We start from the raw sequence: 27,683 nt of genomic DNA on the forward strand, positions 1-27,683 counted from the left end.
AATATGAGGAATCCAATATCTTTCTGATACTTTATTATATGACTCTCAGTTGGAGGTAAGAAAATGCCTCCATCCTGACCTGGCTATGAGACATGTGAAGGAATGACTTCTGTTGTTTTTCTAGAACCAGTGTTTCCCAACCTTGGAAATTTTAAGAGGCGTGGACTTCAATTCCCACTATTCTTCAGACATTTGGGAGTTGAAGTCCACAGATCATAACACTCCAAAGTTTGAGAAACATTGTTTTAGATTGAAGGGGACGTTTTCAATAGTCCTAACGCAGTGGTGGGATTCAGCCAGTTCGCACCTATTCGGGAGAACAGGTTGGTAACTTTCTAAGTAGTTCAGAGAACTGATTTTTGGAAGAAATCTCCTTTTGTTTCTTTCCACTTTACAGGGCTAATCCTGTAAGGAAGGCAGGAAGGAAACATTCTGGTGTTGTTTCTAGCCTAATCTTTGTTGCCCTGCTTACAGAAACTGCCTCTCTGGTTAACCCTTATTACATTGTCACAGCTAAGACGAAGCGCCCATCGACTTGAGTGACCTTGAGTTGGCCACGCCCACCCAGTCACATGACCACCGAACCCCACCTACCCAGATGGTCATTTAGAGCAGAGAACCGGTTGTTAAATTATTTGAATCCCACCACTGTCCTAACGGGATAAATTCATATCCTCAAAGTCTTGGCAACAGGCTGTGTCCTACTCTGTAAACTGAAATTGGGAAGTGGTAAAATGAAGCATGGCAGGTATTGAGCAGAAAACATGCTAAGAAGATCCACAAGAACTAAATATTTCTCAGTATTTCAAAATTGTCTCTTATTTTTAGTGTTGTTCAATACGCAGGTTTACCCTGACCAGATTCCAGGAAATGGTATCTAATTTTAATCATATCCAAATTGTTGTTAATTTGTGTGATCAACAATGTTTAGTAAATGTTTATTTGTCTCTAGATCTAATATTAACATTCGCATTAGCAATAGCACTTAAACTTATATAAGGCTTCAGAGTGCTTTTACAGCCCTCTCTAAGCAGTTTACGGAGTCAGCATATTGCCCCCAACAATCTGGGTCCTCCTTTTACCCACCTTGAGCCTAGAGAGATTCGATCTGCCAAATTGGTGGCAGCTGGTGCTCAGCAGAAGTAGCCCGTGACCCAACAAAAGCGCGAACGTCATAAGCGCGCCGACAAAACCGCGGTGCTAAAACCGCGATGTCAAAAGCACGCCGACAACAGCGCGCCGACAACAGCGCACCGACAGAAGCGCGATTTAAGTTAAGGTAAGGTTTAGGGTTAGGTTTAGGTTTAGGGTTAGGGTTAGGTTTAGGGTTAGGTTTAGGGTTAGGTTTAGGGTTAGGTTTAGGGTTAGGTTTAGGGTTAGGTTTAGGGTTAGGTTTAGGGTTAGGTTTAGGGTTAGGGTTAGGTTTAGGGTTAGGTTTAGGGTTAGGTTTAGGGTTAGGTTTAGGGTTAGGTTTAGGGTTAGGTTTAGGGTTAGGTTTAGGGTTAGGTTTAGGGTTAGGTTTAGGGTTAGGTTTAGGGTTAGGTTTAGGGTTAGGTTTAGGGTTAGGTTTAGGGTTAGGTTTAGGGTTAGGTTTAGGGTTAGGTTTAGGGTTAGGTTTAGGGTTAGGTTTAGGGTTAGGTTTAGGGTTAGGTTTAGGGTTAGGTTTAGGGTTAGGTTTAGGGTTAGGTTTAGGGTTAGGTTTAGGGTTAGGTTTAGGGTTAGGTTTAGGGTTAGGTTTAGGGTTAGGTTTAGGGTTAGGTTTAGGGTTAGGTTTAGGGTTAGGTTTAGGGTTAGGTTTAGGGTTAGGTTTAGGGTTAGGTTTAGGGTTAGGTTTAGGGTTAGGTTTAGGGTTAGGTTTAGGGTTAGGTTTAGGGTTAGGTTTAGGGTTAGGTTTAGGGTTAGGTTTAGGGTTAGGTTTAGGGTTAGGTTTAGGGTTAGGTTTAGGGTTAGGTTTAGGGTTAGGTTTAGGGTTAGGTTTAGGGTTAGGTTTAGGGTTAGGTTTAGGGTTAGGTTACAGCGCGCTTCTGTCGGCGCGCTTTTGTCGGCGCGCTTCAGGGCTAATTCGTCGCTCATTCGTCGCGCGGTTTTGTCGGCGCAGTTTTGTCACCGCGGTTTAGTCAGGCGCGCTTTTGTTGTTCGCGCATTTGTGGTGGAACCGAAGTAGCCAGCACTACTGCACTCTAACCACTGCGCCACCGCCAGCCTAATTACATTTTTCCATGGATTTTTGGAATGTAATGCTTTTATTCTTTAGATCAGTAATGGTGCTATTTTTTTTTTTAAAGAGAAGTGGATAAGATTTATTTTGTATATTTTTTCTTTCTGCAAGCAAAACTACTTTGATATAAAATGAGTCCAATGATACAGAGCTATCATCCACACAAGCAAAAGAAAACCTCACAGTATAATGAATGCGGGTTATACTGATATTCTAATGCTAGTGTAGCCCCCCCCCCCCTTCCCTGGACCAAGATTGTTTCTGCCGTCTTTTAAAGCAACAGCGCACTGAAAACCATGGGAACATGTATGAATTTACTGGAAGGAATTGTTTAATTAATATAATGGCAAAAAGAACTGTGTCTTCATGTTGTTAAGTTTCGCTCACATGTCATTAACGTCCACGTGTTAGTTCAAAACAGATTATTTAGATTTTTGTCATTTGTATGAAGATCAAGTTTGAGGTATCCTTTACTGTAAATTATGAAGCAATAGGCCAGGGATGTATGATGCAAAGAGTTAGCGGTGAAAACCTTTTCGTGACTTCTCTATATGTTACTGTAAACAACTGTTAGTTTACATTAAAAAATGGTAGTAATGGTAGTAAAAATAGTAATGGTGCTATTTTATTACTTGAAATAATAACAAATAATTGCCTTATTCAAACGCTTAATGCCATATTAGATTAATTTTTGTGCCCCCAAATTCTTAAATGAATATTTTTGGCTCTCTTGCTATGTAGCTGGTTTTATTGTAGTTAATTTATGTGCTGTATATCGTGCATTGATTTTCAGCAAGTAAAATGTGAGTCTTTTTTTCCCCAAAGGTCTTATTATTTTGCTGGTCCATGATGGGAATAAAACGACGGACCGACTGTTACGTAATTGGAACTGAATAATCAAAGGAAGTACAGATTTTCAAGATCAGTAGCAGACTTTCGCACTCCAGTTTGAACTTATATTTATTGTTGCAATAAATTTCAAGGACTTAAGGAAGAAAAGCGAAAGGAAAGGGGGGACAACTGAGTTTTGACTGCAAACATTCTGTCGATAGAGTGTCCAGTACTCCAAATGATGCTTCCCTTTAAAGATAAAACTATTGTAGGAATTTTACCGTTCCATATTGGCTGCCGCTATTGTCAGATTCACCCTGTTAAAAAAAAACAACAGTATTACAAATTATAGTTCACCGAGGAAATCTCATATTGGTTGTTTAATGCATTAGCGTGGAAACAGACATCTTGAACTGATGGGTGAATGACAGTAGTGGGTTTCAACTAATTTAACAACTGGTTCTCTGCTCTATGACCAGCTGGCTAAGCGTGGCTTCGTGGTCATGTGACTGTGTGGGCATGGCCAACTCAACATCATTCAGCTTGATGGGCGCTTCGCCTTAGCTCTTACAATGTAATCAGGGTTAACCGGAGAGGCAGTTTCTGTAAGCAGGGCAATAAAGATTAGACTAGAAACAACACCAGAATGTTTCCTTCCTGCCTTCCTTACAGGATTAGCCCTGTAAAGTGGGGAAAAAACAAAAGGAGATTTCTTCCAACAATCAGTTCTCTGAACTGCTTACAAAGTTACCAACCAGTTCTCCCGAATAGGTGCGAACTGGCTGAATCCCACCACTGGTGAATGGGCTATGTTGGCCAGGATGAGGGGAAGGCAAACAGAGTAACCGTTCTTTATTAAGAAAGGTTTTGCTGACAGCTGGGGTGCCCTAAGGGGATATCAAATAGTAAAAAATAATGGGCACAACAGCATGGATGAATCCCTGTTCTTTTTAGCTAGTTGTCCCTTCCTTCTTATTTTTAATAAGTATATTTTGAATGCGGAAGATCATATTGTGATGACAGTAGTCACAAGCACAGCCAACTTACCCCTATTGGAGGGTAATGCATGCATGTGTGTTGTGGCCCAGCAGGAGCCATTGGAGCTGCCACCAGACAGCGAGGGGCCCTATGAGTTGGCTCTGGAGGATGTGGAGGACCTTGGACAGGGTTCCGACTCCGAGCAGGGCGCAGAGAGGCTGGTTGGCCACCAGGAGGCACCTGAGCCTTGGACCAGTGGGGAGGAGACAAGGGAGAGTGATCCGGACGTCAGCAGTGAGTTGTTCCTGGATGCCCGGCACCGAAGAGCTAATAGGCGTCAGGAACAGGAGGTAATTGCACTCAGCTGGTGGTCATTAGGCTCCTCTCCAGACTATAAAAGGACTGCTTGTGCACACGCCCCTCTTGCAGAAGTCAACGCAGGAACTAATGTCGGAGAACATTATTGTGAGCTTGGCAGGCTGGATTGCTGCCAAGCCTTATCTGTGCTGGATTGCTGCCCAAGCTTGTCTGTGCTGGTTTGCTGCCAAGGACCTGTCTGTCTGTTAATTAACTTATCTTTGGCTTGGAGTGCGTTGGTGTGGGACTAGGGGGTTCAGAACACATCTGTGTGTATACACCAATCTCTGGCTGGGAGAGAGGTCAGACCATGTGACCATGTGCTTCGCCCCCCCCCCTAAAGAAAGACCTACAAGAATATGAGTTGAAAATAACTCCCCCTGTTGTGTCTATTAAAAGTGGCAAACAAAAGAAGCAAAATTCTGGATATCAGGCTAGATGAGGCTTTTACGAGTGTGAATTGCCATAGTTAGTCTCCCTTCCATTTTCTTTCACATAATTATAGAATTAAAAGGGCCATTTTGTCATCCAAGTATCCCAGAGGAATGATTGACTAGCTCCCGCAGGAATACATCCAGGGAAGGAAAACACAGAGATGTGAACAAGAAAGCAATTTGCTCCATCAGTAGTTCATCAAGTTTAATCTTTCAAAAAGAGAAATATCAAAGTGGATAATAATTGGCACATACCAATCTGCCTTTAAAAAGCAGTTCTACTTCAACCATGAATCAACAAGGCCAATAAAACAAGGCCAAATATCAAATGGGATAGCCGTTTCTCATATACTATGATATCACACATTTAGAATCTATTTTAATTAATGAACTTTTACTGTTTATCTTTCCCCAATTAAGGTTTCAGTGTAATCTGTATATTGTTTCTAGGAGCAAAGTAGAACACTTTTTAACATTTTCTTCCCTATGTACATATGCATGCAATATCTCTATTAAATATTATGTATCTACTATAAATAACGATAAATTACCTGGCCTCCATATTGGTTGCTATTTCCACCATATGATGTTCCCTGTATAGAACATACCGATTAATTATAAAATATTTACCTTAATAAAGCACAAATATACTTTCTTTACTCAGGAATAGACATAAGATGAACTTTGTAATGTTATTTTATTTTCAGTGTCCTAAATTGTAATCCCAGAAAGCCACTGGCAAATATTACATACACAGTGGTGGGTTTCAAAAATTGTTCGAACCTACTCTGTGGGTGTGGCCTCCTTTGTGGGAGTGGCTTGCCGCCCATGTGACCGGATGGGAGTGGCTTGCCGCCCATGTGACCGGATATGAAGATGCCGACGACACTTGTCAGAACCACCTTAAATTACCTCACACACAGCACTGGCATGCAGAAGAATAGGATGTAAACTTCTTTTTTAAAAGGCATCTTTGGTTTGCGTTAAAACAACTTCAACACAGGCAATGTTCTGATTGCACCACAAACGCAGTAGTCATCCTTACCTTTCACAGAGGCACTGAGTTTTATAAATATGAGCATGATAGTGTAGAATAATCATATCCAAGGACCAGTGGTGGGTTTCAAAAAATTTTGGAACCTCTTCTGTAGGTGTCCACTGGTGGAACCTCTTCTAACCGGTTCGGTAGATTTGATGAACCGGTTCTACCGAATAGGTGCGAACTGGTAGGAACCCACCTCTATACATACACATGTAGATAAGGGTGCAGATAGAAACACTGCAAAAACCAGTTTTTACCTAACTGTTGTACAGGGAGTTCTCAACCCACCACCATAATTGAGCCCAAAATTTCTGTTGTTAAGTGAGGCATTTGTTAAGTAAACTTAACATTTTCTGACCTTACTTGCTACAGTTGTTAAGTGAATTACTGCAGTTGATAAGTAGTAACCCGGTTGTTAAGTGAATCTGGCTTTCCCATTGACTTTGCTTGTGAGAAGGTTGCGAAAGGGAATTACACAACCTTGAGACACAGCAACAGCCATATATATGAACTACTTGTCAAGCATCTGAATTTTGAACACATGAACATGGGGATACTGTAACGGTTGTAACTGTGAAAAACAATCACAAGTTACTTTTTTCAGTGCCGTTGTAACTTTGAACAGTCAGTAAATGAACTGTTTGTAAGTCAAGGACTAACTGTATTGGCTGTTGCCGCCGTTATTTCTTAATTATAAAATAATTGCCTGAATAAAGCGCAAAGCTGCTTACTATACTATATTCAGGAACAGAAATAATGTCCATGGCAAACATTTTAGATAGCAATAGCAGTTAGACTTATATATCGCTTCATAGGGCTTTCAGCCCTCTCTAAGCGGTTTACAGAGTCAGCATATTGCCCCCAACAATCCGGGTCCTCATTTTACCCACCTCGGAAGGATGGAAGGCTGAGTCAACCTTAAGCCGGTGAGATTTGAACCACTGAACTGCAGATAACAGTCAGCTGAAGTGGCCTGCAGTACTGCACCCTAACCACTGCGCCACCTCGGCTCTTGTCTGTATCTTTGTATTGTCTGTATCGTTTAGATTAAAAAATCCCCCCCCCCCCCAAAAAAAGGTTTTGGTGTATTCGGGTTTTTCCCCGTGGAGGATTGAGAGTATCTTGGCAATGTTTCGACGAGGTTCCCACTCATCATCCTCAGGCACGAGGCCGAGGACACCAGCCTGAGGATGACGAGTGGGACCTCGTCGAAACGTCGCCAAGATACTCTCAATCCTCCACGGGAAAAGACCCGAATACACCAAAAACTGCATACATGTGCCTGTGAAAATACGAAAACACACACGCACACACATATGTTATATTTGTGCTGATAAATAAATAAAGGGAGACTAGTATAGATCTATTTCAAGCTATTTAGCTCTCATCAGCTAGCCATACCCTTACTGGGAATATATATATATATCTGTTGCATTTGTGCTGATAAATAAATAAAGTGCAACACAAATGTAACAAAAAGGCAACAGTAAAAATAATGGCTTCCTGTCTGGATGGTCTCTTGAGATGAGCCGATAGACAGAGAAAGGAAGCAGTATGCTCCCTCCCATATTTGGGCATACCAGGGGTTGTGACACAAAATACATACATACACACATATACACACATACACACACATACACATACATACACACAATGTTACAAAGTAATTTTTACCTGATTTTCATAATGGCTGCTGCTACTGCTGCTGCTGCTGCTGCTATGTGATCCTCCCTGTAAGAAAATGCTTACTAATGATAAAAATATCCCTTTAATAAAACACAACACTGCTTTTTTACTTGTAGAAGTAAAGTAAGCAAAATATATTTTATTTCATTTACCCTAAGTCAGTGGTGGGATTCAAACAATTTAACAACCAGTTCTCTGTCCTAATGACCAGCTGGGGGGGGTCATGTCTTGGCCAGGGGGGGGTCATGTCTTGGCCATGGTGGTCTTGGCCAGGGGGTGTGACAGGCAACACTTGGTCTCCTGCACCCCCCCGGGAACAAAAATAGGCCATGGGGGGGGACTCCCCCCTGCCCCATTTTGGGCCTAGTAGGCCTCAGAATCAGAAGTAAGACAAATTTGTTTTTATAGTATGTATGTATCAATGGTGGGTTTCAAAAAATTTTGGAACCTCTTCTGTAGGTGTGGCCTGCTTTGTGGGAGTGGTGTGCCAGCCATGTGTCCGGGTGGGAGTGGCTTGCCAGCCATGTGACTGGGTGGGCGTGGCCAACTTGTAAAATGTGGTGAAACTCACTTAACAATGCTTTTGCTTAGCAACCAAAATGTTGGCTCAGAAACTCTGGCATTTGAAGCACGCAACTCTTAAAGCTGTCAAGTTACCCTTGCACCCCTAACCCTTTAGAAAAAAACCCCAGGGGTGTTCAAACTTGACAGCTTTAAGACTTGTGGACTTCAACTCCCAGAATTCCTCCTCTCGCTCTTCATCTTGATGATGTGTGGATGGGCGGGGGGAGGGAGCTGGAACCGGTTCTAAACGGCACTGTAGATTTGTGGAACCTCTTCTATAGAAGAGCTTAGAACTGGCAGGAACCCACCCCTGGTATGTATGTATGTATGTATGTATGTATGTATGTATGTATGTATGTGTATATGTGTATATGTGTATATGTGTATATGTGTATATGTGTATATGTGTATATGTGTATATGTGTATATGTGTATATGTGTATGTGTATATATGTACATGTATGTATATTGTACACACACACACACACACAGATATATATATATATATATATATATATATATATATATATATATATATATATATATATATATATATATATAGAGAGAGAGAGAGAGAGAGAGAGAGAGAGAGAGAGAGAGAGAAGGGAACAAGGGGATCAGCCATATTAGACTTAATTCTCACTAACAGAGAGGAAATGATAAAAAGTGTTGAAGCCACATGAACCCTGATGGGCAAGTGACCATGCAATATTGGAATTCAACATTATGCAAACACAAGTAGTAGAACAAAGTGAAACTAGAGTCTTGGACTTTAAAAGAGCTAATTTCAATAAACTTAGAGAGAGCTTGGGAAAAATTCCATGGATGAGAATCCTCAAGGGGAAAACAACTCAAGAAACTTGGGAAATTTTGAAAAATGAGATTACAAAAGCCCAGTCTAGCACAATACCAATGAAGAAGAAAAATAACAGCTCCCAAAAGAAACCAGCATGGCTGCATAAAGAACTCTCTGACAAATTGAAAGATAAAAAAGATAAGTATAAAAAGTGGAAAGGGGGGGGGCATAACTAAGGCAGAACATCAGCAAATAGCCAGAGCATGTAAAGATGAAGTGAGGAAAGCTAAGGCTCACAGTGAAGAAAGGCTTGCCACAAAAGTAAAAAATAACAAAAATGCTTCTTCCAACATGTTAAAAACAAGAAAAAAGTTAAGGAAACAATTGGTCCATTGCTGGGAGAAAGTGGCAAGAAGGTCACAAGCAATAGGGAGAAAGCAGAACTATTTAACTCATGTTTTGCATCTGTCTTTACACAAAGGGATAAAACAGTCCAACCTATCAAAAACAGCACCACAAAAATCAGATTAGGAACCCAAGTTGAAATAGGGAAGAAAATGGAAAGTGAGCACCTGTCTACCCTAGATAATTTCAAATCTCCAGGATCGGATGGATTACACCCCAGGGTTCGGAAGGAACTGGCAGACGTGATCTCAGAACCACTGAACTATATCTTTCAGAGATCCTGGAGCACTGGGAACTACCAGACGACTGGAAAAGAGCTGATGTGGTTCCCATCTTCAAAAAAGGGAAAAAATAGATGCAGGAAACTACTACTGACGCTGGAACTACTAGTGTTCCAGTATCTCAGGGGTTGCCACAAAGAAGGGGGAGTCAAACTATTCTCCAAGGCACCTGAGGGCAGAACAAGAAGCAATGGGTGGAAACTAATCAAGGAGAGAAGCAACTTAAAACTGATGAGAAATTTCCTGACAGTGAGAACAATTAATCAGTGGAACAGAAGTTGCCTCCAGAGGTTGTGAATGCCCCAACACTTGAAGACTTTAAGAAGATGTTGGATAGCCATTTGTCTGAAACCGTATAGGGTTTCCTGCCTAGGCAGGGGGTTGGACTAGAAGACCTCCAAGGTCCCTTCCAACTCTGCTATTGTATTGTATTGTATATCCTTGACAAATATTTTATATGCTTATCTCTATGTATAGATCAATAAAAATATCACAAATATCCTGTATATCTGTATTATTATTATTAAAATATTACAGTATAAAGTATTTTATTACCTGGCTGCCAAAATGGCTGCTGCTGCTGCTGCTGCTGCTGTTGCTATACGATCCTCCCTGTAAGAAAATGCTTATTATAAAATAATTCAATTATTTTGAAGCCCAAAACTACTGTATATATATTCAGAGGTCAAAAATCTTCGTTTGCATTCCAAAATGTATTTGGATATATATTATATTTGGAATGCAAATACATTCTAAAATATATAGGATGTGCAATATAAAATCACCATGTCAAATATTAAAATATGCCCAAATTATAATATAATTTTTACTTGGCTGCTATGTTGATTGCCATCACATGGTCTGACCTGTAAGAAAACACTGTCCTTATTAATTACAAAATAGCTACTTTAATGAAGTGCAAAGTTACCTTCTACCTTCAGGAGGAAAGATCGGGGGAACAAAAGCATCTGATTTTATGTTGTTACAATGGAATTGCCATTCAGGCACCCATGCACATTTACCACTGTCCTGTGGTCATGTGACTCCCACTTCTGACCTTTACAACTAGGTTCCAACAAGGAGAAGCCATGGAGAACGTAGACGTGACATTGCAACTCACAATCATGTGATGTTTCACTTAGCCGCCTTGTGATTCATGTAATAATGGAAGCAGGTCGTTAGTCTATCGTGATATTTCGCGATATATCGCCACCTGATAGCGTCAGCGGTGCTTTGCAACAGGGTTGCCGGTACCAATTGTGATCGGTAAGCGAGGACTTCCCGTGGTGTGTGTGTAAAGACATTGTAGGAGGTATCTATAGCTATAAATCAGTGGTGGGTTCCGGATTGCGTTCCAACCAGTACGGTTGGAATGGCCCCGGCATCACCCGCGTGGACGCGCGCAGTGCGTGCATGCGTCGTATTTGCCTGCGATACTTCCGCGACGCTCCAGCTGCTCGGCGGAACTTAAAGCTTAAAGCACAGGTAAGAAGCATGGGCAGGCAGGTGAGCACTCCGGAGAACCATACCGGAACGGTACCCAGTGCTCCGGGCAGGAACCGGTACGCCCGTACCAGGACGTACCGCCTACAACCTACCACTGCTATAAATGTATACAGTTATAAAGTTGTTTTTACCTGGTTCCCATAAGCGCTACTGCTACTGCTGCTGCTGCTGCTGCTGCTGCTGCCTCCGCCATGTGACCCTCCCTTTAAGAAAATGTTTATTAATTATAACATCACCTTAATAAAGCACAAAACTGCTGCCTATATTCAGGAGCAAAAATAAGCCATGGCCTCCCATTTTATTTTATACATGGTAAATCAGTGGTGGGATTCAGCCGGTTCGCACCTATTCGGGAGAACCGGTTGGTAACTTTCTAAGCAGTTCAGAGGACTGATTTTTGGAAGAAATCGCCTTTTGTTTTTTTCCACTTTACTAATCCTGTAAGGAAGGCAGGAAGGAAACATTCTGGTGTTGTTTCTAGCCTAATCTTTATTACCCTGCTTACAGAAACTGTTAACCCTTGTTAGAGCCGAGGTGGCGCAGTGGTTAGGGTGCAGTACTGCAGGCCACTTCAGCTGACTGTTATCTGCAGTTCAGCGGTTCTAATCTCACTGGCTCAAGGTTGACTCAGCCTTCCATCCTTCCGAGGTGGGTGAAATGAGGACCCAGACTGTGGGGGGCAATATGCTGACTCTGTAAACCGCTTAGAGAGGGCTGAAAGCCCTATGAAGCGGTATATAAGTCTAACTGCTATTGCTATTGCTACATTATAACAGCTAACGCGAAGCGCCCATCGACCTGAGTGACGTTGAGTTGGCCACGCCTACCCAGTCACATGACCACTGATCCCCGCCTACCCAGCTGGTCATCAGGGCAGAGAACCGGTTGTTAAATTATTTGAATCCCACCACTGCCCTGAAGCAGTGGCCACGACTAAGTGGCCACGACTGCCCTTTGTCCCCAGCACAGGTCATTTCCAAAGCCCATATGGTTGGTGCATTTCTTTCCCTCTGGCCAAATTGAGGACTTTGCATCTGGTGCTTCTCCCCGCCCCCCCGCCCCCTATTGGTGTCAAATGAGGAGTGAATCTCTCGCTGCTCCTGTTGTTTTTTCTTCCTGTTGTCTTGAGGCCTGGAGTATTGCAGTTGCCTTTGTAAGTACTTTTCCATTTTCTTTTCCATTGTAATACTGTACTTGTTTGTAAGTACTTCGCAGACTATCGTGCTTGTTTGTAAGTACTATATGAATATTTCAGGGAGTACTATATGAATGCAGTCAGGGGAGACAGAGCCTCACCACTGTCATCATGAAAAGAAAAAAAATGTAAAAGGAAAAAGGCGAAAGCTGAGGTCAGGCTAAGCTAGTTGCTGCCAGAATCACCATGGATGACTCTGCTTAGTGCTTAACTGTTTAAAAAAGCATCTAAAAAAAGCGCCCTCTACAGGAGGAGGCAGGAGAACGAGGTGCCTCATCTAAATATTATATTATACAATAGTTTGTAGCTGTCATATTGGTTGCTCCTAGTAGTGCCTTCTGATCTTTTTTTGTAAAAATATTATTGATTACAAAATAATTATCGTAATTAAGCATATAGCTCATTCCTATATTCCGTGGTAGAAATACGCTGAAAATGATTATTTTCTTTTCCATATGATAGCTATTAGTTAATTAGTTAAATATTATATAATTGCTATGGTTATTTATAAGTTCATTTGTAAAAATGAAATAAAATGTACAAATAGCTTAGTTCTGCTCCTGAATTTACTATACAACATTTGCTACAATTATCTACAGAAAATATTACGTAGAATATTCAGCAGCAGAACTAAGCTAAGAACTTACCAGTATTCATTTTATTTCCTTTCTAGAAGTATATGATAAATAAGCAAATATTATAAACATGCACTACATTATATAGCCATTTTTACCTGGCTGTTACTGCCACCGTGTGATCCTCCCTGTAAGAAAATGAGAATTAATTAGAAATAATAACTTGATAACTTAAACAATATTTGCTGCCTTCGGAAGCAGAAATAATATTTCCTTTCATTTTCTACAACTCAAATAAAGATGGTCTGTGACTTATGACTTTAATTGAGCCCATTGTTAAATGACTGGTGGTTGTTAAATGAATCTATTATGCGAATTGGATGCGTTTTGCAGAAGTAAATGGCAGAAACTGGCAAAAAAAACCACAGGATATCACGGTCATGTGACCACGGGACGCTGCAAACAGTCATAAATGCAAGCTGGTTGCCAGGTAACTGTGGGGTGGGGGAGCCGTTGGAAATTGGGTCATAGACAGATGTTGTGGCCCAGCAGGAGCTGTTGGAGCTGCCACCTGACTCCAACAGCGAGGGGCCCTATGAGTCGGCTCTGGGGGATGTGGAGGACCCTGGCAGGGCGCAGAGAGACTGGTTGGCCACCAGGTGGTGCCTGAGCCTTGGACCAGTGGGGAGGAGACAAGGGAGAGTGATCCAGAAACCAGCAGTGAGTTGTTCCTGGATGCACACCATCGAAGAGCTACTCGGTGTCAGGAGCAATTACGCAATTATAGGAGGTAATTGCGCTCAGCTGATGGTCATTAGGCTCCTCTCCAGACTATAAAAAAGACTGCTTGTGACACGCCCTTCTTGCAGAAGTCAACGCTTTGACTAAAGAGAACGTAACTACCTTGGCAGGCTGGATTGCTTCCAAGGTTTGTCTGAATTGCTTGCTTGTCGCAAGGTGGAGAAAGGGAGATCACTTGACCCCGGGACACTGCAATGGTCATAAATGTGAGTCAGTTGCCAAGCATCTGAATTTTGATCACATGACCCCAGGACACTGCAATCATCATAAATACATGACAGTTGCCAAACGTCCGAATTCTGACCATTTGGCCATGGGGATGCTGTGACCGTCGTACGTTTAAAACAGTCACAAGTCCCTATTCAGTGATGTTGTAACAGTCACCACAGTTTGTAAGTCGAAAACTGCCTATACTGCAATACTTTTTAAAAAGTACCTGGGTGGATTTATCTGTGCATGTATTTATCCAGAAGTATATATAGTATATTTTCTACATCATGCACCTGTCCACTTGGATAATTACCACAATATCCGAGCGCGATTTAAGGTGCTGGTTATTACCTTTAAAGCCCTACATGGCCTAGGACCCGGATATCTGCGAGACCGTCTTCTGCCGCATACCTCCCAGCGGCCGATAAGATCACACAGGGTCGGCCTTCTCCAGGTGCCGTCAGCCAGACAATGTCAGCTGGCGGCTCCCCGGGGGAAGGCCTTCTCTGTAGCCGCTCCGACCCTATGGAATGAACTACCCCCAGAGATCCAGACCCTATCCACTCTCATGGCCTTCCGAAAGGCTATCAAAACCTGGCTATTCTGGCAGGCCTGGGGCTGTTGACCTCATGACCGAGGTCCAGCCCCGATTAGATGGAGTGCATGATGTGGTTTATTTTTTCAATCTGTTGCTTCCATTTTTTAACTCTGCACTTTTTAAAAATTTATTTTCTGTAAGCTGCCCGGAGTCCTTCGGGATTGGGCGGCCTATAAATTTATTAAATCAAATCAAATCAAATCTATTTTAAAAATCAATATTAACTGTTGGTGGCACAGTGGTTAGAATGCAGGATTTCAGGCTAACTCTGTCCACATCCTGGAGTTTGGTCTTCACTGGCTCAAGGTTAATTCAGCCTTCTATCCTTCTGAGGTTGGTTAAATAAGGACCCAGATTGTTGGGGGAAATGTGCCAATTCTTTAACCCACTTAGAGAGAGCTGTAAAGCACTATGAAGCGGTATATACCCTGTTTTCCCCAAAATAAGCCCTCCCCTGAAAATAAGCCCTCCCTGAAAACATTGCAACACAGCAGCAGCCATGAGGTGACCACACTTGCCTCCTCCTGCACCTCAAAAATAGTAAGACCTCCCCAAAAATTAGGCCTAGCGTTTATTTTGGGGGTCAAAAGAAAATAAGACGCGGTCTTATTTTCGGGGAAACATGGTAAGTCTAAGTACTATTGCTATTTATATGTATGTCAAGATTTCTTAATATATTTTAATTATGCGATAGATAGATATATACTTGTGCGTAAATCTTTCGAAGCAGATACAATATATTTCAGCGCAGAAATAAGCAGAATGAGTTTTACCTGCTCAGACTGGTTGCTGCCCCCATATTGGCCACTCTGAACAGAAAACAATAATAAATCGTTATGGTTAAAATGTATTACTTCCTTATTATATCTGCATTAAGACATTTTTTATGCTTAGGCTCAGAAGTAAGGATTGAGCTTATTTTTTTTATTATATATATTATATATTATGTTTGATATGTTTAAGCAGTTTTAAAAGAGTTTTTAACGTAAGTTTTTAAATGTTCCTTTGACCTGCCCATATAGTTTTCAACTATGTATGAACCAGTGGTGGGTTTCAAAAATTGTTTGAACCTACTCTGTGGGTGTGGCCTCCTTTGGGAGTGGCTTGCCGCCCATGTGACCGGATGGGAGTGGTTTGCTGCCCATGTGACCGGATATGAAGATGCCAACGACACTTGTCAGAACCACCTAAATTACCTCACACACAGCACTGGCATGCATAGGAATAGGATGTAAACTTGTTTTTTAAAAGGCATCTTTGGTTTGCGTTAAAACAACTTCAACACACGCAATGTTCTGATTGCACCACAAACGCAGTAGTCATCCTTACCTTTCACAGAGGCCCTGAGTTTTATAAATATGAGCGTGATAGTGTAGAATAATCATATCCAAGGACCAGTGGTGGGTTTCAAAAACTTCTGGAACCTCTTCTGTAGGTGTGGCCTGCTTTCCGGGTCCACTGGTGGAACCTCTTCTAACCGGTTCGGTAGATTTGATGAACCGGTTCTACCGAATAGGTGCGAACTGGTAGGAACCCACCTCTGGTATGAACTATGCTATCTACTCTACTTGTGATGATGATGATGATGATGATGATGATGATGATGATGATGATGATGATGATGTCCGTTCAGTTGGACTTGATTCTTGGCAATTCTATCTCTCCACATTTTCCATTGTTGTAGATCTCCTTTCACTGGTTTTATGCGCTGGTTGGTCTCATCTTTGATGGCGTCTGGCCACATGCAGTCCATTTTGAAAGTCATTTTTGAAGTCTCGTTTCCTTTTATCATCTACTCCTAATCTATTTTTATTATTTACCACTCTAGGCATAACCGCCTTTTCCAGTAGGTTTTGTTGCATGACGTGCAGAGGTGGGTTCCTACCAGTTCGCACCTATTTGGTAGAACCGGTTCGTCAAATCTACCGAACCGGTTAGAAGAGGCTCCACCAGTGGACCCAAAAAGCAGGCCACACCTACAGAAGAGGTTCCAAACTTTTTTGAAACCCACCACTGGTCCTTGGATATGATTATTCTACACTATCATGGTCATATTTATAAAACTCAGTGCCTCTGTGAAAGGTAAGGATGACTACTGCATTTGTGGTGCAATCAGAACATTGCGTGTGTTGAAGTTGTTTTAACGCAAACCAAAGATGCCTTTTAAAAAACAAGTTTACATCATATTCTTATGCAGGCCAGTGCTGTTTGTGAGGTAATTTAAGGTGCTTCTGACAAGTGTCATCGGCATCTTCATATCCGGTCACATGGGCGGCAAGACACTCCCATCCGGTCACGTGGGCGGCAAGCCACTCCCACAAAGGAGGCCACACCCACAGAGTAGGTTCGAACAATTTTTGAAACCCACCACTGATGACGTGGCTGAAATAAGTAAGGTGGAATTGTATGATTTTGACTTCTTGTGATATGTTTGATTTTCTACACTCCAGTATCCATTCTCTCATTTATTGATAGATAGATAGATAGATAGATAGATAGATAGATAGATAGATAGATAGATAGATAGATAGATATAGAGATAGAGATAGAGATAGAGATAGAGATGAGATAGAGATAGAGATAGAGATAGAGATAGAGATAGAGATAGAGATAGAGATAGAGATAGAGATAGAGATAGAGATAGAGATAGAGATAGAGATAGAGATAGAGATAGATATATAGAGATAGAGATAGAGATAGAGATAGAGATAGAGATAGAGATAGATAGAGATAGAGATAGAGATAGAGATAGATAGATAGATATAATGTTGTATTTGTGCTGATAAATGTGTATATATATATATATGTATGTATGTATGTATGTATGTATGTATGTATATATATATATATATATATATATATATATGTATATATATATATATATATATATATATATATATATATATATATATATATATATATATATATATATATATATATATCCTACCCTTTTTAAAAAGTATTTTTATCAATAGCTTAAGGTAGTGAATATACCTAATGTTCCTACCTCCTATTTTCACCACAACAACAGTCCTACGAGGTGAGTTGAACTGAGAGAAAGAGAGAGATCATTTTTCCTCAAATCTATTTTTTTTTCACAGTCCAACTTTTGCAACTGTAAGCAGCTGACTACGGGAAACATAATAGTGTAAACTTATTTGCATTGATTTGCCAGGTTGGTGTCTTTTCTTTTCCATATCCTATTCCTGCTCGTCATTGTTTTGAGACCCAATGTAATTCAACACTTTATTTCTGGACAGCACCGATCAATCTGTGATTCTAGGAAAGTAAATTCTTATGCACATTTGATCTTTTTACCATCAAGTGTTATTTTGACATTTCCATTCCTCTCAGTGGTTATGACCTCAGTCTTTTTGATGTTCAGAAGAGGCCAAATTTCTCGCTGTCTATTTTAATCCTTTTGACCAGATGTTTCAAGCCTTCTTTGGTTTCTGAAAGAATATTCTTTCAGAATTCCAAAAGGGATAAAACTTGCAGCACAACACTGCAAAGTAGTAGAATCCTGTGGTCACGATTGAACAAACATATTATTACTTTTATAATATTTTATATTTTACCTGTCCGTATTGGCTGCCATCATATGAGCCACCATATCCACCCTGTGGAAGAAAACCCAGTTAATATTTTAAAATATATCATTGCTGAAATATGTATATTCGCCTAACAGACTTTTATAGATTTCTCATCACAGCTTTCTTAGACCAGAAAGAAGCTTAGAATGGAGTTTTGTATTTTTAGTTAAACTATCAATAAAAATAACATCTGTAGGATGTATTGAGAGATAGAAAAACGTTGGTTTTTAAGAACACCTTATCATTTATATCGAACGCGATGGAAATTAGGTCCGCAGCTTATAAATTTTGGCTTTATTAGGCTACTCTACTGTGGCTAAATAAACTCATAGGTCCACTAGATGGAAGCAGAGTTTCTATATTTTATTTATTTATTTATTTATTTATTTGTCTTGTATGCCGCCCACTCCTGAAGGACTCCGGGCGGCTCACAATAGACAAGGGAAAGGGGATAAATAGACAAAGACAACACTTTAAAAAAGAACGCAACATTCACAGTTTCCGTGGGGCTAGATGTTTCACAAGCCCCCTGGCCTGCTGGAGCAGCCAGGACTTGGTGGCTTTGCGGAAGGCCGGGAAGGTAGTAAGGGTGCGGATCTCCACGGGGAGGTCATTCCAGAGGGCTGGAGCTGCAACAGAGAAGGCTCTCCCCCGGGGAGTCGCCAGCCGACATTGGCTGGCAGATGGAATCCGGAGGAGACCTAACCTGTGAGATCTGATCGGTCTAAGGGAGGTAATCGGCAGGAGGCGGTCTCTATATATTTTTGCTACCTCCTAGAGGTTGCCAAGATTATTACACCTCAGAAACTGATGTATAACAAAGCATACAAGTTTAAAACTGGCAAGTACCTTGAGCCCTTTTGTAATAGACTACAGAAAGAAAATTTTGGAGGCTACAAAAGAAGTAATATTATTTTTAGTATTGTTTTTGCATCTCTATATTATCATGGTATATATCACATATTGTCAGGTCAGGCCCAAAGACGAGAGATCAAAATCCAGTTGAGTCCAATTCTTTATCTGCTTAGACCTAATGGACAGAATCTTGGCAAATTAAAGCTATAACTCTTCACCCTAATAGATACCTATTTCTGGAGGGATTCTCGGGGGTGGCTACCCTGAGCCTCTTCCAACTTGGGATTTGACAATTTTTTAATTAGTTTTTTTCCCCCTCTTCTCTCCTCCACTACCAATACATCCAGACAGGGTTAGTTGGGGAAATCAGCATTATGAAATAGTTCATAGCTGTTGTGGCCCAGCAGGAGCCGTTGGAGCTGCCACCAGACTCCGACGGCGAGGGGCCCTGTGAGTCGGCTCGGGAGGATGTGGAGGACCCCGGACAGGGTTCCGACTCCGAGCAGGGTGTAGAGAGGCTGGTTGGCCACCAGGAGGCACCTGAGCCTTGGGACCAGTGGGGAGGAGACAAGGGAGAGTGAGCCAGAAGCCAGTAGTGAGTTGTTCCTGGATGCACGCCATCGAAGAACTACTAGGCGTCAGGAACAATTACACAATTACAGGAGGTAAATGCACTCAGCTGGTGGTCATTAGGCTCCTCTCCAGACTATAAAAAGGCTGCTTGTGCACACGCCCCTCTTTGCAGAAGTCAACACAGAATTGAATGTCGGAGAACTTTGTGTGAGCTTGGCAGGCTGGATTGCTGCCAAGCCTTATCTGTGTTTATTGCTGCCCAAGCTTGTCTGTGCTGGGTTGATGCCAAGGACCTGTTTGTCTGTTAATTAAATGCTGTAATTTATCTCTGGCTCGGAGTGTGCTTTGGTGTGGAGCGAGGGGGGGGGGGTCAGAACAATAGCTATCCATATTAATTGCTGCTGCCATAGAAACAATCATGGAGAGAAAATGATCTTTACTTGCTGTAATGTATCAACAGCAAACTATTCTACTCTACTTTCTCTTTTGAATAAAGAGAGAATAAGCACAACCAGGAGCATCCACGGGGACTTTAAAAAAGGAAAGATGGTGGAAGTTATGCTTGGAAGGGTCAGTAGTAAAAGGAAATGAGGCCTCCAAAAAACCCACACTTGCTAAACACCATCAAAGCCAATACCAGCCAGAGCATAAATCAAGCAAAAGAAGCTGTACAAGATTAGAAAATGTGGAGAGAGATGATTGATAGAATTGTCAAGAATTGGGCACGGTTCAACATATAGCATTCATCCCCATTGTCACTTGCATTAAACATATATTGCTATGATACACATCGGGAATGCACTACATGTAGTCCTCAACTTAGGACCAGACTCATTTAACGGCCATTTGAAATTATCGGATCCAGTCACTTCAGAGGTGGGTTCCTACCAGTTCGCACCTATTCGGTAGAACCGGTTCGTCAAATCTACCGAACCGGTTAGAAGAGGTTCCACCAGTGGACCCGGAAAGCAGGCCACACCTACAGAAGAGCTTCCAAAATTTTTTGAAACCCACCATTGGTCCATGGATATGATTATTCTACACTATCATGCTCCTATTTATAAAACTCAGTGCCTCTGTGAAAGGTAAGGATGACTACTGCGTTTGTGGTGCAATCAGAACATTGCGTGTGTTGAAGTTGTTTTAACGCAAACCAAAGATGCCTTTTAAAAACAAGTTTACATCCTATTCTTATGCATGCCAGTGCTGTGTGTGAGGTAATTCAAGGTGCTTCTGACAAGTGTCGTCGGCATCTTCATATCCGGTCACATGGGCGGCAAGCCACTCCCACAAAGGAGGCCACACCCACAGAGTAGGTCCGAACAATTTTTGAAACCCACCACTGAGTCACTTGGTGACCCACTTAACAATTGCAATGACTTACTACCATAATTCTGAGATCAATTATGGTCGTAAGTGGAGGACTACCTATGTGTAATATTTTACCTGTTCAGATTGGCTGCTTCCTCCATCTGATCCAACTTGTTCATTCTGAAGAAAACAATGATTCCTTCAAAAAGTTGTCAAAATAATATGCCACCTTAAAACATCTTAGATATCTTTAACAATTGTTCCATAAGAATGCCTATTTTAAACTATTTTCACTATGGGTTTTTTTTTAAACCTAGGAACAGAGGTGATTATGGAGTTTTTTCTATACAACCTATAGAACATTAACATATAATATATGCTTACTCTCTTAGTAGAGTTTATTTGCTTCTCCAAGTCTCGTAACATTCGATGTACATATATTTTATATATACTAGCCCTGTTTGCACACAAACTTGAATTCTGCTGCTGCATAGATTTTTAAAGCAATAGTAGTTTCAAACAAACAAAGGCTTCCCACAGCACTGAATAAAAGGCATAACTACTGCCTTCTATCTATAGGACGCCATTAATACTGGTAGTTTCTATTTAGCAAAGAAAAGTCTAGTTTCATTACTTCCTGTTCAGTAGAGCTAGAGAGTTCTGTGATTAATCGCTCCTTAATTCATCATCTGTCTCCTTTCCTTTCTTTTATTGCCAAGAGTGCTACTTTGGTGTAAAAGAAAAAAAGTGGGGAGGAATAGGAATTATCTGGTACATTAACCTCTGTACATCTGGAAGATATACTTGACTAATTCAGATATATTCACAATAGAAAGTCACCCTGACATCACTACAAACATGCATAATTTTTTTTAACCGACCTCTTAGTTAGTTATTGGATATATAGATAGATTCTACAAAGAATCCGAATTTGGGTATCATTTTTTATTTTATTTTAATGAAAAATAAATAAATTACCTGTGTATTAGGACATATACATCGATTCTGTAAAAATGCAAACAATTAGTTTCACCTTTACTATAAGAAATCAAACACTGTGTAATGTTTTATTATAAAATGCCTGTTCTTAAATGTTATTTTCTGTTAATCTAACCCAGTGCCAATTTAGGGACTGGAATTAAACCAGGTTGAACAAGTTATTTCATCCTGAAGAGATTTAATAGGAAGTAGAAGATAATAGTAGGATTACTATTAGAGATAGATAAATAGAGATGATAGATAGATAGATAGATAGATAGATAGATAGATAGATAGATAGATAGATAGATACAGTAGATAGATACAGTAGATAGATAGATAGATAGATAGATAGATAGATAGATAGATAGATAGATAGATAGATAGATAGATAGATAGAAAGATAGATAGATAGATAGATAGATAGATAGATAGATAGATAGATAGATAGATAGATAGATAGAGTGAGTAGATAGATAGATACAGTAGATAGATATCTAAGGATAAAAATGTGTTTGTATACACACAGGGAAAACAGATAGATGATGGATGGATGGATGGATGGATGGATGGATGGATGGATGGATGGATGGATGGATAGATAGATAGATAGATAGATAGATAGAGTAGATAGATATCTATAGATAGAAAATGTGTTTGCATACACACAGGGAAAACAGATAGATGATGGATAGATAGATAGATACTGTAGATAGATAGATAGATAGATAGATAGATAGATAGATAGATAGATAGATAGATAGATAGATAGATAGATAGATAGATAGATACAGTAGATAGATACAGTAGATAGATATCTATAGATAAAAATGTGTTTGTATACACACAGGGAAAACAGATAGACGATGGATAGATAGATAGATAGATAGATAGATAGATAGATAGATAGATAGATAGATAGATAGATAGATACTGTAGATAGATAGGTAGGTAGGTAGGTAGGTAGGTAGGTAGGTAGGTAGGTAGGTAGGTAGGTAGGTAGATAGATAGATAGATAGATAGATAGATAGATAGATAGATAGATAGATAGATAGATAGATAGATATAGATAGAAAATGTGTTTGTATACACACAGGGAAAACAGATAGATGATGGATAGATAGATAGATACTGTAGATAGATAGATAGATAGATACAGTAGATAGATATCTATAGATAAAAAATGTGTTTGTATACACACAGGGAAAACAGATAGATGATGGATGGATAGATAGATAGATAGATAGATAGATAGATAGGTAGATAGATAGATAGATAGATAGATGATAGATAGATAGAAGGGGGGGGGCAGGGAAATAGGACCTGGTTACTACATAACAATAATCCATTAGCTGTTTTTCTCTAGTGCTAGCTTTATTGAACGAGAAACTATGAAAAACACAAGAAATTACTCCTTCTATAGGAGCAAACCTCTAATTATAACTACAACAGACCTAAAATTGTTTGCAATTGGCAGGCTGTTTCAGCAATTAAGTTTTATACAAAGGACCTAATTTTTATGGCCTTCAGAATCTTTTTCTAAGATCCTATTGTCAACATTCAGTAATACATTTTCAGTATTGCAGACTTTCCTGGTTTTATTAAAATAAAAGTTAAAAAAGACGCTTTTCACCTCTTATTTATTCAATGTACTTTTTTTGCTTTTAATATCCAATTCTACCCTTAGGTAAAGGGAAAAGTAATGTTTCCCCTTGCACATATGTGCTAGTCGTTCCCGACTCTAGGGGGCAGTGCTTATCTCTGTTTCAAAGCCGAAGAGCCAGCGCTGTCCAAAGACGTCTCCGTGGTTATGTGGCTAGCATGACTAAATGGCGAAGGCGCATGGAACGCTGTTACCTTCCCAGCAAAGCTAGTCCCTATTATTCTACTTGCATTTTTAGGTGCTTTCGAACTGCTAGGTTGGCAGAAGTTGGGGCAAGTAACAGGAGCTGACTCCGTTACACAGTGCTAGGGATTCGAACTGCTGAACTGCCAACCTTCTGATCAACAAGCTCAGCATCTTAGCTACTGAGCCACCACATCCTCTGAGCCACCCTTAGAAATGAGCAAATCTGAAAATGTCACTCCAAGCCTTACAAAATCTAGACGCTAATATGAAAAAAAAATGCAGCCCCCATAAACAAAAATGTTTTTCTACCTTTATTTATTGATAAAAGTATTGTTTATTGATAAAATTTTCCTCATAAAGTTAAGATGGCCCTTGAGGAAAAAAATTCAAGAGCTGGCAAAAATATTATTTCTCTCAAAGGCGAGGAGAACCAAATAATGGCAACTGCAGATAAAACTGTTTTCAAAATATTTCACTTTTTCACTATTTTCAAATATTTTCACTTCAGATTTCATTTTAAAAAAAGAGAGAGAGGAAGAAATTGATGGGACTAATCAGAATTCTAGTGAGGAATTAGCACTGCACAGCTGTAAAAGTTTTTTTTTTTTACAGAAAGCTTGAAGCTTGATTCTTTTGTCAATACATTCAAATAAAACGCTTGAATTTCCACATATAATGAAATCTTCTCTCAGGGACTAATGGCGAGGAGTGGGTGTCCATTATTTCTGATTGTCTATTAAATTGGAAAGAATGTCATTTGCAGTAACATTATTACGTACCCAATCCAAATGATATTGCTTGTACCAAACTTGTCATTTGTGTAATGACATCATTATACAAATGACATAAAACAATGTAAATACAATGGCAGCCAAAATCTGTTGCACCCAGTTCCGATAAATTGAAGGGTAGCATCAAAATCAACTGTAGCCTCATGATTAAACCCCTTCCGATGCCAAATATACATTATCAACTATTTGAGACAGAAATTCTCTGCATAAAACGCCGAAGGGTGTTCACTCTTAGTGATAGCAAATAAAAGAAATTCTGGAGATAGCCTTTATTTCTTTATGCAACAGTGTGGTGATTTTTTCCTACTTAAAAACCACGAAGAAACGTTGGAAAAAATAGCAGAATTACACAGGAAAGACAGAACTGTCCAGGATCCTAATAAAATTCTATGAATGGGATATGAAAAACTGCAATAAAAGATTGTCCTGAAGGATCCAGAGTGAGCCCAAAGACAATTGAAAAAAAATAGACTGATCTTTTAAAAGAAGGAATAGAAACTGAAGCGTAAAAATTCCTGTTCATTCGTGAGTTATACAGATAGTCCTTGATTTAAGACCCAATCGGGACCAGAATCTCCATTGCTAAGGAAGGTGGTTGTTAAATAAGTTACGTCCTATTTCACAAACTTTTTTTTTTGCTATTATTGTTAAGCAAATCACTGCATTATTTCTTAAGTGAATCATGAAGTCATTCAGAAAATCTAGGTTTCCCACTGTCTTTGCTTGTTGGAAGCCAGGCTGAAAATGGTGATCACCTGACCTTTGGACGTGACAACTATCATAAATACAGGCTGATTGTCAAGCACCCAAATTTTGATCACATGACGTTAGGAATGCTGCCTAGCACAGTCATAAGTGAGAGGACCAGTTTTAAGTCACTTTTTTCAGCGCTGTTTTAACTTTGAACAATCGCTAAATGAAAGGACTATCTGTATAAGTTAATGATTAAAATCCAGAAATATATTAACCTGATCGTATACATTTGGCATAAATGATCCATCCTACAAGGAGATAATAAATCACCTTCTTAGTGTAGGATTATATATGATTGTGAAGAGCTTCTTAAAAATAAAGCCGCAACTTTTAAAATCTAAAATATTTCTTTTATGAATTCAGGCGTGGGGAAGCATATATTTATGTGCATTGAATACAATAGCAATAGCAATAGCAGTTAGACTGATATACCGCTTCATAGGGCTTTCAGCCCTCTCTAAGCGGTTTACAGAGTCAGCATATTGCCCCCAACAACAATCCGGGTCCTCATTTTACCCACCTCGGAAGGATGGAAGGCTGAGTCAACCCTGAGCCGGTGAGATTTGAACAGCCGAACTGCAGTCAGCTGAAGTAGCCTGCAGTGCTGCATTTAACCACTGCGCCACCTCGGCTCTTCCTATCAACAAGGGCACTTCCAGATCACTTTTTACTGCTTTTTGGATGCTACATCTATATTTATCCATGGATTCCAGAATATTTTAAGCCTAAATTGTATTTTTTTTACCAAAATCTCATTTTCAAAATATCTGTATTTAATCTTTAATGCCTAAACTAACAATATAGGTGTGAATCCTGGATATATCTGTTAAAATATATTGTTACCAAATTGAAAAGGACAAGCCCTGAGTTACAACTTGAAAATTTTCCAATTTTGTCACCTGGTTTTATCTAACTTCAAAAGACTTTTATCAAATGGTCGGGAATTACTACCAATACAGAATTTGTAAGGGTGTCATCATCCTGTCAAAAGTAATGAAAAGGACATCCTTACCTGTGGATGATTGTTTCTATCATCCGAAAGGGTTCTATCCTGTAAAAGGTCAATATAAATTACTTCAGGACAAATCAGGACAACTGAAAGAAAATAATCATGCTCTCTACCTCACAGAAAGAGGATACCTTCCAGTTAAAAAAAGAGTATATGATATACATTTATATATGAGTCTGATCCTTTCCCTTTCTTTGACCTGATGGGAAGTGTGTTGATGCTCAGATAATACCATAATATCAGAATTGTAGGGAAGAGGGAATAACCAATCTCTGTTGGTTCATACAAAACTCCTTTTTGTTCTGTTCTATTTCAGTTTTTGGGTGGGACCGGAAGGTGTGGTTATTGCTCCTTTTATTAAATCTTTACTTTCTCTCCCACAACATTTCTCCATCCAAGGGCAAAGAAGGAACAGCAAAATATATTCAGCAGTTGGACCTGGCGAACAACAGTTATTGGAGCTTCTTCTGCTTCATTTGTATTCCTTCCTTCTTCCTTTCCCTTCCCTTCCTTGCTTTCTTCCTTTCCAAGGACTTTTTACACTCCCTGACAATCTATTCTGCTAAGCAGCTTTAGCCACAGGCAAATAGATACCATCTTAAGATAGAAAGTAGAAGGTTCCCAAATGGAATAAAAGGCGTTCCAGTTTCCCATCCTACAGTTCAGAAGATCTTCACCACAATAGCAGATTAGAGACCCAGAGGGCTTGGCCTCCGTCCTCTCTAACCACCGTATAAACACGCCCCATATTTTTTTTCTATTATTCCACATCCTTATAACCTTATCTTCATCTGAACCTCAGCATATAGCAGAGCAGCTAAACCTCATCGTTAGTTGTACCAGTTTTGAAATAAAATTTACCTTTTCTCCCAAAACAATTTTGGCCACGGGCACAATCTAGCATGATTCATCGAGGTTGCAAGTTGCTGATACAGTTGAGGGACCACTGTGTTTAAGTTTAAGTTTAAGTTTTATTTTATTTATATGCCGCCCTATTCCCTAAAAGGGACTCAGGGCGGCGAACAACTTAAACGGGAAGGGGAAACATACAAGTACAAAATACACATATTAAAATGACCAACAACCACACCTGTCGAGAGGGGAGGGGACCTCATCAACCCCAGGTGTTGGCCACGCTAGGCTATTCTGTTGGGGACCACTTTATGGCCATTTTGGCCATATTGTAGAAAAGCCCAAACTTCTGGCAGAATCAAAGGCTCAAAAACTTGACCATGTTTTCTGAAGGGCTTCTCAGATCTAATGTGGGCTCATTATAAACATGGGTTTAATGCTTTTTTGTAGTGTAATGCTAGACTTGGTTTTAATCATTGGTTTAGTGCTCTTTTGAAGGACCTCTGTTTAAAGCAGTGTTTTTCAACCTTTTTTGTGCAAAGGCACACTTTTTTCATGAAAAAAATCACAAGGCACACCACCATTAGAAAATGTTAAAAAATTTAACTGTGCCTATATTGACTATATATAAAGTAATTCTCC

General features: G+C 40.0%; 1 protein-coding gene across 1 annotated transcript in view; it reads right to left on the reverse strand.

Annotated features, from left to right (window-relative positions):
- The window catches only part of LOC148044526 (uncharacterized), a 99,915-nt gene that overhangs the window by 10,686 nt on the left and 61,546 nt on the right, over positions 1 to 27,683 (reverse strand). Inside the window, exons 38-49 of the mRNA XM_087720749.1 lie at positions 26,193 to 26,231; positions 21,788 to 21,814; positions 20,945 to 20,989; positions 18,056 to 18,097; positions 15,251 to 15,286; positions 13,027 to 13,056; positions 11,230 to 11,301; positions 10,423 to 10,458; positions 10,148 to 10,204; positions 7,535 to 7,591; positions 5,370 to 5,411; positions 3,331 to 3,366 (exon numbers count right to left, since the gene is read on the reverse strand). Of these exons, the coding sequence (XP_087576875.1) occupies positions 3,331 to 3,366; positions 5,370 to 5,411; positions 7,535 to 7,591; positions 10,148 to 10,204; positions 10,423 to 10,458; positions 11,230 to 11,301; positions 13,027 to 13,056; positions 15,251 to 15,286; positions 18,056 to 18,097; positions 20,945 to 20,989; positions 21,788 to 21,814; positions 26,193 to 26,231 (519 nt within the window). The remainder of the gene's footprint in view (positions 1 to 3,330; positions 3,367 to 5,369; positions 5,412 to 7,534; positions 7,592 to 10,147; positions 10,205 to 10,422; positions 10,459 to 11,229; positions 11,302 to 13,026; positions 13,057 to 15,250; positions 15,287 to 18,055; positions 18,098 to 20,944; positions 20,990 to 21,787; positions 21,815 to 26,192; positions 26,232 to 27,683) is intronic.

The sequence above is a fragment of the Thamnophis sirtalis genome, unplaced genomic scaffold, assembly GCF_051295495.1.
Source record: "Thamnophis sirtalis isolate CommonGarterSnake01/CBP01778 unplaced genomic scaffold, rThaSir2_p1.2 scaffold_7, whole genome shotgun sequence".
NCBI classification, from domain to species: Eukaryota; Metazoa; Chordata; class Lepidosauria; order Squamata; family Natricidae; genus Thamnophis; species Thamnophis sirtalis.